Source organism: Micromys minutus (assembly GCF_963924665.1).
Source record: "Micromys minutus genome assembly, chromosome: X".
Taxonomy (NCBI): Eukaryota; Metazoa; Chordata; class Mammalia; order Rodentia; family Muridae; genus Micromys; species Micromys minutus.
In genome coordinates this window covers 32,214,448-32,233,400 of record NC_137970.1, presented here as the reverse complement: position 1 = coordinate 32,233,400, position 18,953 = coordinate 32,214,448, and the positions used below count along the sequence as shown (strand labels likewise).

General features: G+C 40.2%; 1 protein-coding gene across 1 annotated transcript in view; it reads right to left on the bottom strand.

Moving 5' to 3' along the window:
* Positions 1 to 18,953, bottom strand: part of PHEX (phosphate regulating endopeptidase X-linked) — a gene marked incomplete at both ends in the record, with an annotated part of 233,764 nt that overhangs the window by 129,042 nt on the left and 85,769 nt on the right. Inside the window, one exon of the mRNA XM_080909936.1 lies at positions 8,345 to 8,446. Coding sequence (XP_080766062.1) covers positions 8,345 to 8,446 — 102 coding nt within the window. The remainder of the gene's footprint in view (positions 1 to 8,344; positions 8,447 to 18,953) is intronic.

The window sequence follows — 18,953 nt, the reverse complement described above, 5'->3', positions numbered from 1 at the left end:
AATTTAATGAAAATAAAGGTATAACACACCAAAACTTATGGGAAAAAAAGAAATCAGTGCTAAGAGGAAAACTCAGAGTTCTGAGCACCTCCAAAAAGAAACTGGATAATGACTTCATAAAATTCTTAGGCAAATGGAAGGATCTAGAAAATACCATCCTGTGTGAGGTAACCCAGTCACACACACACACACACACACACACACACACACACACACACCAAAAAAAAAAAAATCATGGTATGCACTAAGTGGATATTAGCTCAAAATCTCAGAATACCCAAGATATAATTCATGGACTACCTGAAGCTCAAGAAGCTGGAATACCAAAATGAGAATGCCTCAGTCCTTCTTAGAAGGAAGAACAAAAATATTCTCAGGGGGAAATATGGAGACAAAATTTGGAGCAAAGGCTAAAGGAAAGGCCATCCAGAGACTGCCCCACCTGGAAATTGAGCACATATACAGCCACCAAACCCATACAATATTGCAGATGCCAAAGAGTGCATGCTGACAGGAGCCTGATATAGCTGTCTCCTGAAAGGCTCTGCCAGATCATGACAAATATACAGGTGGATGCTTGCATTCAACCATTTACCTGAGAATGGGGTCCTTATGGAGGATCTGAAGGGGTTTGCAACTCCATAAGAACAACAATAACAACCAACCAGAGCTCCCAAGGATTAAAACACGATCCAAAGTACACATGGACAGACCTATGACTCCAGCTGCACATGTAATAGAAGATGGCCGTGTTGGGCCTCCGTGAGAAGGGAAGCCCTTGTTCCTGCCAAGGCTCAGTGCCCCAGTGTAGGGGAATGTCAGGGCAGGGAAATGGAAGGGGGTCGGTGGGTGGGTAAACACCCTCATAACAGCAGAGGGAGGGGTAATGGGATAGGGAATGTGGAGGGGAAATCTGGAAAGGGGGATACCATTTGAAATGTAATTAAAATATATCCAATAAAAAGTAAAGAATAAAATGTGAAAATCCATGAGAAGAGACTTTTTTAATGCTAAGTATAGGAGCAACAGAGCTTAACAGCAGTTCCTGTGAGATTAGTTTTCTAAGACCAAGAAATTAACTGACTGTATAAATTTTCTATAAGCCAACACTGACGTGCATGTCTGAAATAAAAAGATAGCCATAATATCAACTTCAGCTTCCTTAATATAATTTATATGCAGAACAGATGTGGCAATAATATTCCCATTGTGGTGGGTGAGTTGAACTCTATATAGAATTACTGTGTTCAGCCTTGATTTTGAGCTTTTAAAAAATTGTTGAAAATTGGAGCACATCCAGTAGCATAAGGCGTCAGAAACACAGTGCAGAGCACTGATTTGCACACCCTAGCTATATTAGAATCATCTGGAAGACTTACTGCACTGTAGAGTCCTGCATCCCTTCCCAGAGTTCCATTTCATGGATCTAACTGGGACTATGAATCTGCATTCCTAACTAAATAATATCAATGCTCCGGGTTTAAACACCATGCATAGAGATGTCACTTCTATTAGAATAAAAGGAGACTGTAAAGCCAAACTTCCAGAAATAGAGGCCCAACATTTCCAGCAACCAGCTCAATAACAGCAGACAAGCTCACTTGGCATCACTTGGCTTTACATTCTTAACTTGTATAAAGAAACAACTGGACCTTCCTTATGGTCATTGTATGATATCAATGTGGTATTTTTAAAACCTTTAAAACCTACAGTTTGGCATATAATAATAATGTCAATTTTATGTGAGAAACACAAAATTTGTTTCATCCATATAAAAAATACATTAATGAACCTTTAGAAATTAGGAAGACTTTTGTATGGAAAACCTTATTTTCATAGTTCCTAAACAACAATGTGGAATCAAGGGACAGAAAGGGACAACATGGAGCCCTCAGATCTTTAGAACATTAAACAGATAGTCATAGAATAGGTGCCCTGGGTGGGTTTTGGTGACCCAACCCACTGAGGTACTTAACCATGAGAAATAGTAGAAAGAGGAGGCTATGGAGTATAAAAAGAAAACTTTATAAACTTCGTTTAGTTCTATTAATTCAGCCTTGGTGGCAGGAAATTGCCACCTGTGATCATCCCACATCCCATCCACATTAGCATCATCTGGGGCCTCACCAGAAATGTTGATTCCCAGCAACACCTTAGACTCACTAAAGCAAATTGTAATTTGTTACAGTAAGCATTCCTGGTGGTACTGACTCACACTCAAATATGAGAGACTAAATGACTCAGGCATATTCAACCTTTGACGTAACATTGTTATCTATGATATTCAATTGAGAACCACAAAATTGCATTACAATATACCTTCCTACCTCCTTCCTCTTCTTCTCTCTTCTTCCTCCTCTTCTCAAATGATGTTTCAAGTACATTTATGTTTTTTTGTTGCCTTACATTCATAGCTGCCCTGGGCCACAGGTTGGCCATGCCTAAAAGCACCTCCAAACAGCATTTCCATGAGACTCCGGATTATAACCACTCCCACAAGCTTTCATACAGAATATATCAAACTCCTACTTACACTACATACACATATACATACATCTCACACAAAGATAATTGACTCAGCTGTTAAGAGTGCTTATTGCTCTTGCAGAGGACCTGGGCTCAGTTTCCAGCAGCTCCAGAAAATGTGATGTTCTCTTCTGACCTCTGAGGGCACCAGGTAAGCTCATGACACACATGCGTTCATGTAGGCAAACAGCCATACACATAAAACAAAATTGTTTGCTTTTGACTTTCCTTTTTTTGCTTGTTTCCTTTTTTGAGAGTGAGAAAAAATGTGAAGTTGATAGATATGGAGATGAAGAGGAGTTGGGAGAAGTTGGGGGTGTAAAGAATGTGTTCAAAATATATTGTATGGAAAAAATGCAATAAAAATAAATAAACCATTTAAAAACAGAGATTTGTTCAAAATCAGAAAACCTACAACCCAGAGTAAAGCAACCACCTCCTTTAGAATCTTTAGAATACCAACATCTTCAGTCTCTGTAACTTCTGAGGTAGGCACTGCTCTCACACTTTAAGAGGGAGGGAGGAATGGGAAGAATGAAGCAATCTCCAAAAGGTCATGTAGTGCCAAGGAGGTAAAAAAAATGGCTTACAATACAGTCAGCCACACATACATCTCACCTCCATACTGTCCTTCTATGGACAGTCGTGAAGTAAAGAGATATAAGACGAAAGTCACCTTCACCTGTATGTCAGCGAGGACATGCTGGAAGATATCTAAACAGAGGTGGAGAAACAATGGCTACAAGCTCATCATGGTGAGTACTAGAAGCCAGAGAAGAGCAGGAAGCCAGAACAAGGTCACAGTTTGCAAGCTTTGTCCCGGATGAGTACTCAGAGTAGATGCAGGAAGCAGAATGACTACATTCCTCAACATTCTGCAAATTCACTGAAACCTATAACAAATAGGGGCATGAGGAGCACTGCAGGGAGCACTTGTTCCAAGAAACAAGTGATGAGGAGCTCAGAAGAAGCCTCATCCACAAGCTAACAAGGTGGTGACAGAGGAAGAGAGGAAAAGCCAGGATTAGCACCCTGAGTGACAGACTGTCTCAGCTCCTTAAAGCTTTTCATCCTAGGCCCCCAGGACCACTTTATGACTCTCTATTAAATCACCTCCCCTACCAGCACAGCATCTATAGCATTCCTGTGTCACCCTAGGTATGTGAAAGCACATGCTGAGAAGGGACTGCAGCTCATCACCCCACCCCTTCCAAAATCTGCAGCTCCCAGCCCATTTCCTGACACGTTCTTGGTGTGCTATGAATGCTTGTGGAATTGAGATTGCTGACAGAATGCTGCTACCCTGATTCAATGAAACGCACTATTATGTTAAAGGCAAGGAAGCATGAGAAGAGGACCTAACCCAGAGGTTGCGTCCTCATTAGTGCTCTCCCCGGGGATAAAGCTGGAGACTAGGATCAAAGCACACAGTGTTTGAAGTGGGGTGTCAAAGAAACACCAGAAGAGGTCTTTAAAAGCAAGAAGGGAAAGGGAAGCAGGCAGCAAAGGGCATTTTTGCCAAGGAACTCAAACCTGCAGAAGCCTCCAGGAACGTTTACAGAACATGTGAGAGGCAGGAGGAAGAAGAGTAGATACCAGCCACCTTCCATCAACTTTTGGCTAAGGGGCCAGTGAGGAGGAATTGTATGGTGAGTCTTCTGAATGCTGTGCCACTCACAGTAGTCTCCAGAGGGACAAGAGAGGCCTGGGGCAGAATGAAGGGGCGGGCAGTCAGAAGTCAAACAGGGATGCAGTGAAGTAGTGAGGCAGGTGTAGGGAAATGTGCCTGGATAACAAGCTCCTGGGTGCTTCAGATCTAAAAGCACACCCGCAGAAACATGGGCTCAGAGGGTGGGAATCGGGGCCCTAACTAGTCAGTACAGACTGTGTGCTGTGCAAACTGCAGTGCTTGGGATTAGCAGAGTTTAGTGACAAAGGCAAAGAAGTGAGGTGCACTCTGCTTTGCTCTCTGCAATGGAAATCTTCCTACTTCACTCAGAGCCTGTGCGTGGGAGTCTGGGAGTCGTATGCCTGAGGAGTTGGGAACATGCAGCCAACTTCTCTGTACCTGCTGTGGCCAAGGCCACAGCTACTCCCTCGCGCCACCCTCAGGACACTGCCTCCCCGGGTGTTCTGCGCCTGGCACTGCTTTTCTCTGGGCATGGGCTGACAAGCTTCAACCCCAGGTGCAAAGCACACAAGGAAACAGAGGCGGTGCAGCGCTGAGCTGTGTGATTAATTCAGCTGGGGAACAAGCTGGAGCCACCCTCAGGAAGCTGCTCCTCACATCTGACTTAGAACTGGCCAGGGAGGCCAAAGCAGCCTGAGTCCCTTCCATAGTGACCTTGGGGGACTCCTCCTCTGTTCTGGACACTGTAAATCCTTCAGAAGACACCCCAAATCACTCAATTATTACTATATGCCTATTCAAAGGCTATATTCACCAGAAAAACAGCAGGCATCCTTGTTCTTTGCTGAAAGAAAAAAAGAGGCAATGGATTTGAAGGTGACAAAGACTGTGCTGGTAAGGTTTGGAGGGAGGAAAGGGGAGGGAGAAATGATGTGATTATATTATAACCTCAAAAATAGTTTTTTAAAGAGTACGTGCTTGCAAATAAAAATGGGTGCTTATTTCCCAATATTAAATCTCCACTTGAAACAAACACAGTGAGTTTTAAAACACAAAAGTACCAATGACCTCTCTCCAGGGAGGAGTAGGAAAAGGCAGGGAGACAAAGATAACAAATTTACCCTTCAAGGAAGCAGAGACATCCTCATTTATCTTTTCCAGTGATCACCCCTAGCAAAGAGGAAAACAAAGCCCATTCACACACTTCTGGTTTGAGACAGGGTCACTGTCACAAAAACCAAGAGGTAAAGCCCTCAGACCACTGTGAGTATCTGGGTCTCCCCATCATTCTGTTTGGTAGTTTTGGTCACAAAAGGAAGCTGAGGTCAACACATCTTAGGTGGCACTTTAATTAGCTGCAGTCTGGAGCTTCATGGTGAGAGAAAGAAAAGCTTTAAGCCCCTTACAAATCAGAACATTTTTTTTCAGCTTTCCCAATGGGTAGCCAAGTGACTCAGCATCAGCCCAGTGTGGGCACTATTATTGATGAGAAATCTTCCGCCTGGGTGATATACTGCATACAGCACATGCCCAAAAAACAGTGCCAAGTCATACCAGGAAGAGAAGGTGAATTATTCACCTCCTCTTCAAATGCAGGCTAATCCTCTCTTAATGCAGCTGTTATTCCTATCAGAAAGACAAAGCAGGGAGATAGAGATTTCCATCTAAGACTCAAGGAATTACTAGGCAGAGTCTCTTCTTTCCTGTTGACTATTAAAAAGGCAATCAAATTGATCAAAGCAGATGGAAAAGGAATGGGGAGTGTTGTTTCTTTCTTTCCCTTCCTCTCTCTCTCTCTCTCTCTCTCTCTCTCTCTCTCTCTCTCTCTCTCTCTCTCTCTCTCTCTCTCTCTCTCTCTCTCTCTCTCTCTCTCTCTCTCTCTCTCTCTCTCTCTCTCTCTCTCTCTCTCTCTCTCTCTCTCTCTCTCTCTCTCTCTCTCTCTCTCTCTCTCTCTCTCTCTCTCTTTCTTTTCCTTTCAAAAACCATCCCAGAGTGAAAAGCAGCACAAAAGGCTGCAGTCTCTCTCTCCTTTGCTAGTACTGTGAGCTCCACCTAGAGGTCATTTCTAGAATAGCGAGTTGATTCAAGTTAGGGTTTAGGGCTAGTGGTAACTGGGAGAACTGCTGGAGATTCTTGGACAACACCCCATTTCTTATCTCGCATTACTTAGATTTCTCTGAACCTTAATATACAATACCTCCTCAGGAAACCTAATGAGATCCAGAAGGACGATTTCCTTTGATGTTTGTGCCTGTCAAGCTGCTACTGGAGTTCCTGGCAGATTGAACTCAGCTCAAAGAAAGCAAAGTGTTCAAAGAACACTTTTAGAAGAAAAAAAGTGACAGTTCTGGTTGAAATAAAATAAAAGACTGGCGATCAACCCAGAGGGCCAACAGGAACATGTCTAATATTAGAAGGACTGAGAATAGTTTTCTTAAAGAGAGACTCATGGACCGTCTGCTTAGAAGACCCAGCTACAAGACAGTTTTTCCCTAACTGAATGTCAACAAGCACTCTGATGTTCTCTTGATTTCTATTCCTAAAAAGCTGACTACAAGCACCCAAAGATCCATAACTCACTCATTCACAGTCTCTGTGTGTGTGTCTCCCTCTCTCCCTCCCATCTCTCTCCCTCTCCCTTAACACTAGTCATCCTATGAAAATTGATACTTTAGAACCCCTGGCTACAACAAAGAGCAACCAGTACGCCGAGCATCCAACTGTAAGACACATCCTACCCCCAGACATCACAAGCTACTTTTTAAATAAACTAAGCTTTCAAGAAACAATGATGTGGTGTTGATGCCAAGAGTTTCATCTGCCATACGGACAGTGTCTCACCACAGCCTGTGTGTTCCTGTCCCCTCCATCCTGTGCTATACATGACCTCAAACAGCTTTCACAGATCTTGGATGGAGAAAAATAATTTAAAATTACTCATTGTCCTCTTCCAAGACCACCGCTAATACTGTTCAAGGTCTTTCTTCATTGTAAATACCCATCTGCCTTTTCATTCCTGTTAACTAAAATATCCATTATAAGGCATCTGAATCTTGAGAGTAGGAAAGGTTCTACAAAATAACTTTCACCTGAAGATATGGGACTGCCCAGAAGTCCTATTTCAACAAGGCTACAGTAAGAATCTTCTTGTTTCTTGACTCTAAGGAAAATTGCTGGTGTAAGAAATGACTCAAAGCAGTATATCTAATGATAATAGTAGATGGGTATGGCTAAACTCACAAGTATAGACTTCCAACCTGATACCCTAAAGCAGTCATTGCCAGCAATGTGCCCAGCATTCTCTTACCTGTCCATGTCCCATTGGTGACTGCTATCATTAGAAAGACTTCAAAACTTCCTCTAAAAAGAAATGTTCCTAATTTCAGAGCCTCACAGTTACAAAGTGGAATCTCAGGGGAAAAAACAGTAAGGGTGCATCCTGGCCCTGCACATTTGAGTCCCAGCTCCAGAAGAATATCTTCAATTCAAGGTGGACCCACTCATTACTTGTAGACAATATAGCTGTTCAGAATTACCCTGTTTATTCCTTTATTGTGTTGCATAGCATCAGAGTTTTACCAAGCTTCTCAAGTACCCACCTGCAGCGGAAAATACTTTCCTACTACTCTGCAATGGCCCATTACTCATGTATACAATATAAGCATGCCCTTTGGGCCATTTGTGGAACAAAATGGGATATGAAGTAGATGTGCTTTACTACATAAAAAAATATTTGCCTCAGGACATTTGCACACATCATACACAAGTGGAGAAGGCACAGGCACAATATGGGTTTTTCTTCTTTGCAACTTGAGGGCCCTTCTGCCAGCTGCTTCCCATGGCTCCCCACTGCTCTACATTCTGCCGTATCCAATGATGGTTTATAGGAAAATTCACAGGCAGTAAGCCATGTGGCTCTTACAGGCAGCAATTAGGAGTGAAGCAAAGGCTGAATTACATGGCATTTGAAAATGCAGTTAGAGAAAAAAAAATTCAGATCTTATTTTCAGTTACTCCTAGTGATGAAATCTACGTGTTCATCCAAAAGTACACACCTACCTCAGGGGGTCATTTGGAGCCAACAGTTCAGTCAATAAAAATAAATAAATAAACCGTACAGTCAATGTCAAGCATGAAAATCTATTAAATAGTGAGTTTTTTCCCCATTCCATCCAAAGAAATCCTTACCTTTTCTTGAGCTTTCCTTTTTGTCCCTGCATCCATCCATTCATTTTCTTTCTCCAGCATGTCAATGAAGGCCCAGCGAACACCCTCAATCAATTCTTCCATCTACAAAAAAAAAAATACACAAAGAAGCAGGGTCAAAGTCAGAAATTTCAGCCAAGGTTTCCTTGATCTATCTAATCAGGTTGCAAGAAAACTACTTCATGGTTCAAAATGGGCATCGTTCTGTTCAATTTCATGCTCTAACTTTTGGGGGGGGCATCTATAAACAGATGATGCCAGGTGGTGATGGTAAACTCCCCAGAAGCTATCACTAACCAATCAATCATATATCTGTATGTAGCTACTAAATAGCTCCATCTTCATCAATGTAACAACTAATTTCAATAATTTAATGAGAGCTGAGGAGTGTAGCTCAATGGTAAAGTGTATGCCTAACAAATGCAAGATACTGGATTCTATTCATAGTTCCAACAAACCTCTCTCTCCCTCTCCCTCTCCCTCTCCCTCTCCCCTCCCCCTCCCCCTTCCCCTCCCTCTCCCCCCTCTCTCTCTCAGAACCTGAGAGTGCCAAGCAAAAACACACACTGATTTTTCACAGACATTGCCAAGAAAGTGAGCAACTATTGAAAGGGGTGTTGGTAAAAAAGTGAATCATGCTTGATATACAGCACCTCAAAGGACGTCATTCCAACATGAATCAGATTTATGAGAAGATCTCCAAACCTCTCTAAATTCATTGACTGTAGTGAATCCAAATGCTTAGTCATCATCTATTACCTTTCTACTGCTCTCTCTCCTCCCTTGCAGCCCGAAAAGTCTTATTTAGATCTAGAATGCTAGGAACAAGGCAGCATCTGTAGAATAGAAGTTTTCTGAAAGGCCTTTCCGCAGTCAGGCATTTAAAGAATAAGACCACATCCATGTTGAGGACATATTTGCTTTTCTGACAACCTCTGCTGGGCCATAATAGGGTTGGGGAGACTCGGGGAAAGAGAGGCATTGCTGCAAGGGTGCACGAAAACCCTGCTGCGCATGGGTGTATGCCTCGTAACCCTGTTCACCTGCACAGATGCGTTGACTCCCTTAATGGTATATCCAATAAAAAAGAAACCCTGGAGCCTGGTTCAAGGATTATATTTACTTTTGAGATCATGAATCTATAGATCAATTGTTAATATTCTAAACATCCCCTTTGTTCTATAAGGAATTGTCAGCATAAAACTCACTCAAAATAATTTCTCTCTGTTTAATTAGTTTTCAGTTATGTTTTCAGTTCAATAACAGTTGTAAGGGAACCAGAGCTGTAAATCAGTGGGCTAGGTTCCATCCTATGTAAATAAGAACAAACAGCAGATGGAAAAGGGGGAGCTTCACAGCTATTTCTTCCAACTTAGTAAAAACACTAAAAGAAAGAGAAAACTCAAGTTGAGATCCAAGCGTGACAAGAACATGAGAGGATGGCAGAAAAAATCGTCTCGTTAAAATAACTAAGTCACAGTTCCCATTGTCATGTGCATATTGGAATTGGGGGCTGGACGCTATAAAAGTCCTGATTTTACAAATAAATAAATAAATAAATAAATAAATAAATAAATAAATAAATAAATAAATAATCAATCTTGGAGCCCAGGCATCAGGACAGTAGTGTCTCTTCTCTAAAGTTCAGCCTGGGCAGTGGGAGTTTTAAAAGCTCCACAGGTGAGCCCTACCCAAAGACAGGGTTAAAGCCCATGAGCATTTCAGAAAGCCACTTATTTTACAAATAAGGAAGTTAGAAGTTGATGGTCTGTGTAAAGTCAGACAGCTAATGAAGATCAGAGCCAGGCCTTGACCACAGAGCTTAGATGACAACTGTGAGTACAGAGCTTCTAGAAGTCATAAAGACTGTTCCCTCCACAAATCAGAGGAAAAGGCCAAGGAAGTAGAAGGTAACTAACTGACAGTCAAATGCACAAGTGACCATTTTTAACAGGAAGTCTGACAAGAAAGGTACAAAAATGGCATGGAGCCCCCTAGAGACTATATCTCTTGCTTGTACCAAACTTATCCACCCTTAAATCTTGATAAGCTCATCAATCTAGCATATCACCTGCATGCAGAAAGAGAAAAGCCATATTCCTAAAGCAGGAATTGATACCAGGGATTGAAAGAAGTGAGTAGAGTTGACATATTTAGTATCCAAAGAAATTGAGCTAGATTATTATTGGCATATGGAAAGGTGAGAAAAATCAGGGAGATAAATATTTTTCGGGATACAGGAAATAACAATGCGGTGGATGTGCTGGCATTCTCTATGAAGGAAACACTGAGCAAGGGAGAGAAAGCTGAAGCTTGGTGTGATGAGGACTGTGTGAACTTTGAGGCAGCAAATTTGTAGAACCAGTAGAGGAGATATGAAAGAAAGAGAGAAAGGGAGGAAGGAAGGAAAGAAGGATGGAAAAAGGGAAGGAAAAAAGAAGGAAGGAAGGAAGGAAGGAAGGAAGGAAGGAAGGAAGGAAGGAAGGAAGGGAGAGAAGAGGAGACATAAGGATAACCCAACCCAGGGGTGTGTGGCTTGGGACTGTGCAGTGTTTATTACTGATGTTTTTGTTGGCACTGCTGCTGCTAGATATGTGAACTCTGTGTTCCAATGCCAATGGACACACTGGGAAGGAAAAGACTGAAACTATGCCAAAGGCCATAAAAATGTTTCTGAGAGGACAGAGTGAGAGATGAGAGCCACAGATTATATGGAAAGATGCATCTTAGATGTGAGGAAGGATTATGAGAGGAAGAAAGGATGAAATGTCATAAGAATCTCCAGAGTAATAATCAAACTCAGAGCTGGAATACCATCCTGAGTGAGGTAACCCAGTCACAAAAGAACACTCATGGTATGTACTCACTTATAAGCAGATACTCACCCAAAAAGCTTGAATACCCAAGAAAACTCAAAGAGAAGGAATGCCAGAAGGTGGATGCCTCAGTCCTTCTTAGAAGGGAGAACAAAACACTCATGGGAGGAAATAAAGGGACAAATAGAGGAACAGGGATGGTAGAAAAGATCATCCAGAAACTGCCTCTCCTAAGGATCCACCCCATATGCAGCCACTAAACCCACACACTATTGCTGATGCCAAGAAGTGCTTCCTGGCAAGAATCTGATATAGATGCATCCTCAGAGGCTCTGCCAGAGCCATACCAATACAGAAGAAGATGCTTGCAGCTAACCATCAGACTGAACATGAAAACCCCAATGAAGGAGCTAGAGAAAGGACTGAAGGAGATGAAAGGAGATGCCTGCCCATAGGAAGAACAAAATTATCAACTAAGCAAACCTTCCACAGCTCCCAGGGACTAAAACACCAACCAATGTTTTCACACGGAGAGACCCATGGCCCCAGGCATTAGAGGATAGCATATTCTGACATCAATGAGAGGAGAAGTCTTTGGTCCAGCGAAGGCTCATTTTCCCAGTGTAGGGAAAGGCCAAGGTGCTGAGGTGAGAGGAGGTGGTTGGGAGAAGGAGCATCCTCGTTGAAGCAAGGGGAGGGGCAATGGGATTGGGGGAAAGTGATAACATCTAAAATTTAAAGGCAGAAAATATCCAATAAAAAAAATACAAAAAAAAAAAAAAGAATCTCCGAAGTAAAGGGTGTATAATCATAGCTTTTCTGTGTAAAATACGGCTAAGATGTAAAACAAATGTTTGTCTTTTTAAAAAATCCTTTACCTTCACACATTGCTATATACATCCTGGTAGGTTGAGCACTTTGGGCAGAAGGGGCCTTTCATATATAACAAAAGAGCAAAATAAAAGATTTTTCTCAGTACCCTGGTCAGCATGCAGTAATGACAGAAAGCGTCCAACAACTAACTAGAAAGCCAACCATCCCAAGGAAAGAATTTTTTGGAGTAAGATGCATAAAAAAATTAATATTTCATTATATTTCACTCAATCAAAATGAGACAAAATAAGCACTGCCCAGGCCAAAAAGGATCTCTGGAAATTAGGTTTCTTGTTGCTGTTGTCATTTCGCAGTTTGTTTTGTTTTGTTTGTTTTATAGATTCTTACCACAAATCTTGAGGTCATTAATTGTCTTCAGTGGCATATTAATGATAAAATCAGATGAAGCAGCTTGTTTTCATAGCAGCTTCCTTGGCCATTCCAAGGTATTATAATGGCTATCAAATGTATTAAAGGCTTAAGAATAGAATTTCCATAGATTTCTCAAGCTCTTTCTCTGTACACTGCTGATTGGCATTCCAAGTGGAAATATACTGCAGCAAATGGATTTCAGCTCATTGTCTGAATGAAGAATGACAAATAGTTTGCCCATATGTAGCATTCCTTCCCCTCCCCCATCTGTCTGCCCTAAATCAATACTTTGATAAAACTCACTCTCTTTGTGGCTTTCATCAATGTCAAAATGTAAGCAAACCACTTTACTTCCTGCCACACTTAGTCCTTCTTTGCCCTTGAGAACCCCCTTCTCTCCCCCTCCCTCTTTCTTTTATGGATTTATTCTATATTATTGTCTGTGACACAGTACTGAGCTACCCTAACAGACTTTCAGACCAAGAGAGATCTTTGAAGATGATTAATGCCATTGGTTGCCATGCCAATGCAAAGAAGATAATAATTTTAGCATGTTGAAACCAGGAAGATAAATCACAAAACACTTTTGATTTTTATCACTGGACTAGTCTACAGAATCATACAGTAACGTTGCCTTTAATCAAATTATGTGCCCTGTGACAGCAAAAGCCTGACATAATTTTTAATTAAGGGGGGAAAGAGAAATAATATTTCCTCATCTAACCTTGACCTAATGCTCCAAGAGCCATCATATAGCATTAATGGAAATCACTTAATGTGGGAGTCAGCAGGTTAAGTTATGCACACAAAGTGTTTATTTAGAGTCAAAGACCAAAGTGTAACATACAAGAATTAACTAAAATATTCTTGTGATAAAATCTGCAACATTTAAGGTAAGGGCCCTCTAGGTGAAGCATTTATTTCAGATTTTCTTAATCGACAATGAAAATATAGTTCATTTGATTGGTCTATGGCAGTGGTTAGTGCTCTTCCTCAACAAGGGTATTTAAAAGTAGACTCTTCATTCTTTGAACCCCATGAATTGGATCACAGTATCCTATATCTATGTTATTCTTCCATCATGGGCTTTAAAAAACATGAGACTCTCCTATCATTTCCTTCCCACTCCCATTTCTTTCTCTTCTCACAGTCAAGGGACTCATTCATCCCATGATTGGTTATAGTTCCCTTCCTGTCTTTGCTTCTTGCTATAGAGAAATCCTATAAAACCAGTACAAATTTTTACTCATATTCATGAATCTCATCCTAATTTTTTTAATCCTTCTTTGGAGTTCCTCTCAGACTTATAGTCAGTGCAATATAGATATATATGATGTATTATTTTGTTTATGTTTTTATTTTTTTAGTCTCCCTAACAAGATCTAGGAATCTTAAGAACAAGAACCAAGACACAGACCAAATAAGAGTATAGAAATATGTGAGAAAGCCAACAGGTAACCTGCAAATTCTATTTTCAGTAACTTTTATGACTTTGTATATCATGCATGATTTTTACATGATTTTATATCTTATGTTCATGCTTAACACTGACATGTGACAGATGCGTAGTAAAGACAAATTAATCACCTCATTCTTGCATTTTGAACTCTCCACTGGAAGTTTTAACTGGAAAAACTAAGCAAGAATAAGAAATAAAAGGCATACAAACAGGAAAAGAAGAAATAAAAGCATCCTTGTTTATAGATTATATGACCCTATATGCAGAAAAAAAAACTAAAACTCCATCAAACAACTCATAAAATGATAAATTCTGTAATGTTTCAAGCTACAAAATAACTAGCATATTATATCCCAATAAAACTGATGAGAAGGAAACTGTAAAGACAAATCCATTCACAATAGCTAAGAATTACAATATGCAGGACTAGATTAGCACAGAAAGTAAAAGACATCTACAATGAAAAGATAGTTCTGTGTTCAGGGAAAGAAGGGAACCCAAACATTGGAAGAACCTCCCATTTTAATGAGAGGTATAATTAATATTGCTAAAATGTCCATGATACTTGAAATGATTTGCAGGTTCAAAACATTTCTGGGTAAATACTATTTTTTTTTTACAGAACTAACAAAAGCCATACTGAAACTGATGCAGAGGCAAAGGAGATCCCAAATAGCCCAAACAATCTTGAGAAAAAAAGAACAAAGTTGAAGACATCACAATATCTAATTTTGAGACATACAACAAAGGCATAAGCAAAGCAGCATGGAATTGGCATGAGACCAGGCACACATGCCAATGGAACAGAACAGGAATGCCAGAAATAAACTCATGCATCTACAGCCAACTGATTCCCAACAAAAGGCATATGTACATTTTCCTCTTCAATAAAATGGTACCGAGAAGACTGGATATTCATATATGTAATATTGAACTAGATCCCTGTCTCTCACTTTGTACAATGAAGGAAGAAGAATGGATCTAAGAAACTATTAGAAGGAAACAGAGAAAACAGCTCCACACATTGGAGTAGACTGTGAGATGTTTTCAATTTGATTCTCAAAGGACAGAAAATGAAAGCAAAAATACAGAGCTGGAATACATCAAACTGGAAATCCTCTATGCCAGTAAAGGAACGGAATGAAGAACCAACCTAGTAAGAAGAAGAAAATATCTGTGAGCTAATCATCCACTTAAGTATTAATATCCTAACCATATAAAGTACCAAAAAGAAAGAGAAAAACAAAACCCAAGGAATCCAATTTGAAAATGGGCAAATGAACTGAATAGCAGTGTCTTACAAAAAGAAATACAAATGGCCAAGCAGCCAATGAAAGAAAAGGCTCAGTGTTATTAGCCATTGGGGAAGTGGAGACCACAGTCAGTATCATCTCACCCCAGCTACTATGGCTATTGTTTTTAAATAACAAATGTTAGTGATGAAGTAGTATGCTACATGTTAACACTAAAATGAATAAGTCAACCTGAAAATCAAAGAGTGTTTATTAGAGGCTGGAGCATGAAGGGACTAGCACATGAGAAGCTAGATTTGATGGTTGTAGCTTGTGTACATATACTAAACCATTCACACTGAGTAAGCTTGTTAAAAGTTAAAGAATGCTTCCAGTAGATACTTAATAAGGAACTGAAATTGAATCAAACATTTTTCAAGTATGCAAATCTATAATAAGCATCTAGTATAAGAGAAAATATCAAGCTCTTTCAGATAGTAGTGACTTCTCAAATATAGCAGAGATTTAATAATATGGAACTTTAAAAGGGGGGAAGTATATGGGATTCTTTTTCTATAAAGTCATTTTAAAAAACAGACCTATTCAAATTTAGTGATGCATAACTGAGTCCATCTATAGAATTCATCAATGAATAGCAAATGTCTCTAGAATGTCTATAGCCTACAAACTTTATGAAGAGCAGATAATTTGGTAAGTTAACCAAGTCGACTTTTAAATTGGTAGTATCAACATTACCCCTCTCTCTCTCTCCCTCTCTCCCTCTCTCTCTCCCTCTCTCCCTCTCTCTCTCTCACTCTGTGTGTGTGTCTTCTGTCTGTCTTCTATCTGTCTCTATCTATATATTTCCATACGCCATTCAAGTAGAACAAAGTCTGATTCCTCTATATCAAATCACTTGATGAGCAAAAAGGAAGAATGGGTGTCATTGCTATTGTTTGTAGTTAACTGAAACAGAGAGGGCATACCCTCAGGAAAGGGCAACTGTCATTTTACTAGAAATGCAAACATTAAATGGATTTATAAATATTACATATTAATTAATTCATTAGGCTATAAATATTTATGTAAATAAATTTTAATTAGCTTCTGATTAAAAACATAATCATTTCATTGAAATAAGTAAAAACCGGCCTACAATGAAAGTAGAACAAGTGGCTAATCAAAAAAAAAATCTAAGTACAGAAACTGCTGCAGTTTCTGGCAGCCAAATGAGCTAATAAATCATATCACACTGCCAGGATTAGCAAACTCACATAGCCATTAAACATGTTGTAAAAAGAAAAATAAAAGAAGAAGGTCCCATTATTTGGGCCCGAGTAATGCCATAAAGCATGTTGGTCTGATGGCATAAGAGTTTATAGCACGTCTTTTCATCAAAAGACACACAACTGTAAGACTGGGCTAGGAGCAGGAAGAATATCCCTTTCATTGAATATGAATATGCAAGCTCTTTCCTATCTTATAATTATCAAGTCCTGTTTGCCACTTTGCCACTCTCAGAGGGAATGGATGAGAAACTAGAATAATATTTACAAGTTAACTGTGTCATCATAATGGCTCAGCTCTTGACCTTAGCTGTGGTAACTACACCCTTTCCCTAGCAAGTAACTACCTTTGGTTATTCCTCATATTCAGATGTAATTAAGGCACAAATACTTTCTTGTGTAAATGAGTCTCCAGTACCAGCCTTTTGCACTTCAGAGGTATAATCCAATTTGCTTGCCCAGATGGTGACTAATAAAATGTGGCAAAAGCATCATTGTCCAATGCTATCCCAAGATGGAGACAACAAATGTGAAAAGTGGGCCAAATGTGTCGCAATCATGGCAGCACACTCAAGGCCAAAGCCAAGAATAATGTCCACACTTATTTCAAAAGCATCCCCAATGAGCTATCTAAATTACTTCTTTCGCTGGATGTCATTTTACCAAAGATTGCATAAGTGAGTTGTCAACACTGGAGTCTGAGGATATTTACTGCAACAAGATTCAGCCCATAGAGAGTTGTGAAACCTGGATCTGTTATAAAAATTATATCTGACTCCTTGAGTAGTTTCTTGAGATTCTCCTATGAGCCAAACTAATGGTAAATGATAGGGCAGCTTCTGGGATGTGGCCAAGCCAATGGCATTAAAAAGATCTTTTGTTCCAGGGATGGAGAGATGGCCCAGCAGCTAAGAGTGCATGCTGCTTTTGCAGAGGATCACAGTTTGGTTCCTGGTACCTAACAGACGTTTGTAACTCAAACTTTAGAGCATTTTACACCCTTTCCTGGCCTCCATGGGCACCCACATGCATGTGGATGTACTAACCCAGAAACGAACGCATACATGTAAATAAAAAATAAGTCTTTAAAAAAAAAAGAAGCAGGTTTTTTTTCCCAACTGAAAACTCTTAAACAGGAATCAATGGGGACCTAGTATAATGACAAAAGTTCCTGTATTTCTTTCACTCTAAGATAGATTAAAAAGAGACAATCTGCATGCAGAATATGCCAGAGCCTGTGTCAAAACTTTCATATTATAAACTTTACCTTTTCTCTGAATGGTAGGCATGACCCACAGAAGAAACGTGCTAACATTGACTGGTTACTTATTGTGCATGATGGATTGTGCTGACCCAACTTTAAGAATTATCTCAACATTTGAAATGTAAGTAAAGAATATATCCAAAACAAAATTATCTCATTTAATCCTCACCCGAAACCAAAAAAGGCAGGTACTGTTTTATCTCTGTGATAATCTAAAATCACAGCTTTAATTTTGCTTCCTTTCCTTTACTCACAACCTACACTATATGGCTTTAGATCATCTCGTTAAAAATCCCAGCTCTGTAGATCTGGCCCTGCCTTTGGGCTTGCTTTGGTCAACAGGAAGTATTCCTGGTATTTTTATTAACTACTTCTCTGTGTGATGTGATAAAAATCCTGACCAAAAAAAAAAAAAAAAGCCAGAAGGAGGAAGGGTCGATCTTGTATCCGGTGAGGAAGGCATAGCAATGGGAATATGGGGAACCTGGTCACACTGTATCACAGTCAAAAAACAGAGAACAATGATGTTTATTTTCTTTATATTCATATAGGGGGTCACAGTCCATTGACTGGTGTTGTCCATACTTGAGTCTTTCCTCCTCAACTAAATCCAAATGCTCTCAGAGGTGTGTTTCTATAGTGATTCTAAATCTAGTCAAGATGACAATGAAGATCACAACCTTTATGCCAGCTCTGAGCCTGACCATCAGGAGACCTCACACGCTTCTGCTTGCTGACTTACACCTCTGCCATTACCATGGGAGCATGTCCAGGCTAGACAGATGATAGAAGGAAGACACATGGATCTGGGCCTAGTTGTCCCAGTCACTTCTGCCAAAACTAATTTTGATGGGCCAACCCCCAGACATTTGAGAAAGCACAGCCAAAATCAGCAGAGCTGTAGAGGGGACCACCACGGACTCCAGATGTATCAGAAGCAATTGCTTATGGCTAAATGCCAGTTTGATTTTGTGAGTGATTGTTACACTGCATTCTTCTAGCAACAGATACTCATGGACAATTTATAAATATGAAAATAGGTTCAAAGAGGTTAACTAATTTTCCCAACTTGGTAAAGGGAATTACTGATATTGAAATTCCAATTGTAGTGGCTGGTTTTGTGTCAACTTGACACAAGCTGGAGTTATCACAGAGAAAGGAGCCTCAGTTGAGGAAGTGCCTCCATGAGATACAGCTGTGAGGCATTTCCTCAACTAGTGATCAAGGGGGGGAGGGCCCAGCCCATTGTGGGTGATGCCATCCCCAGTCTGGTAGACCTGGGTTCTATA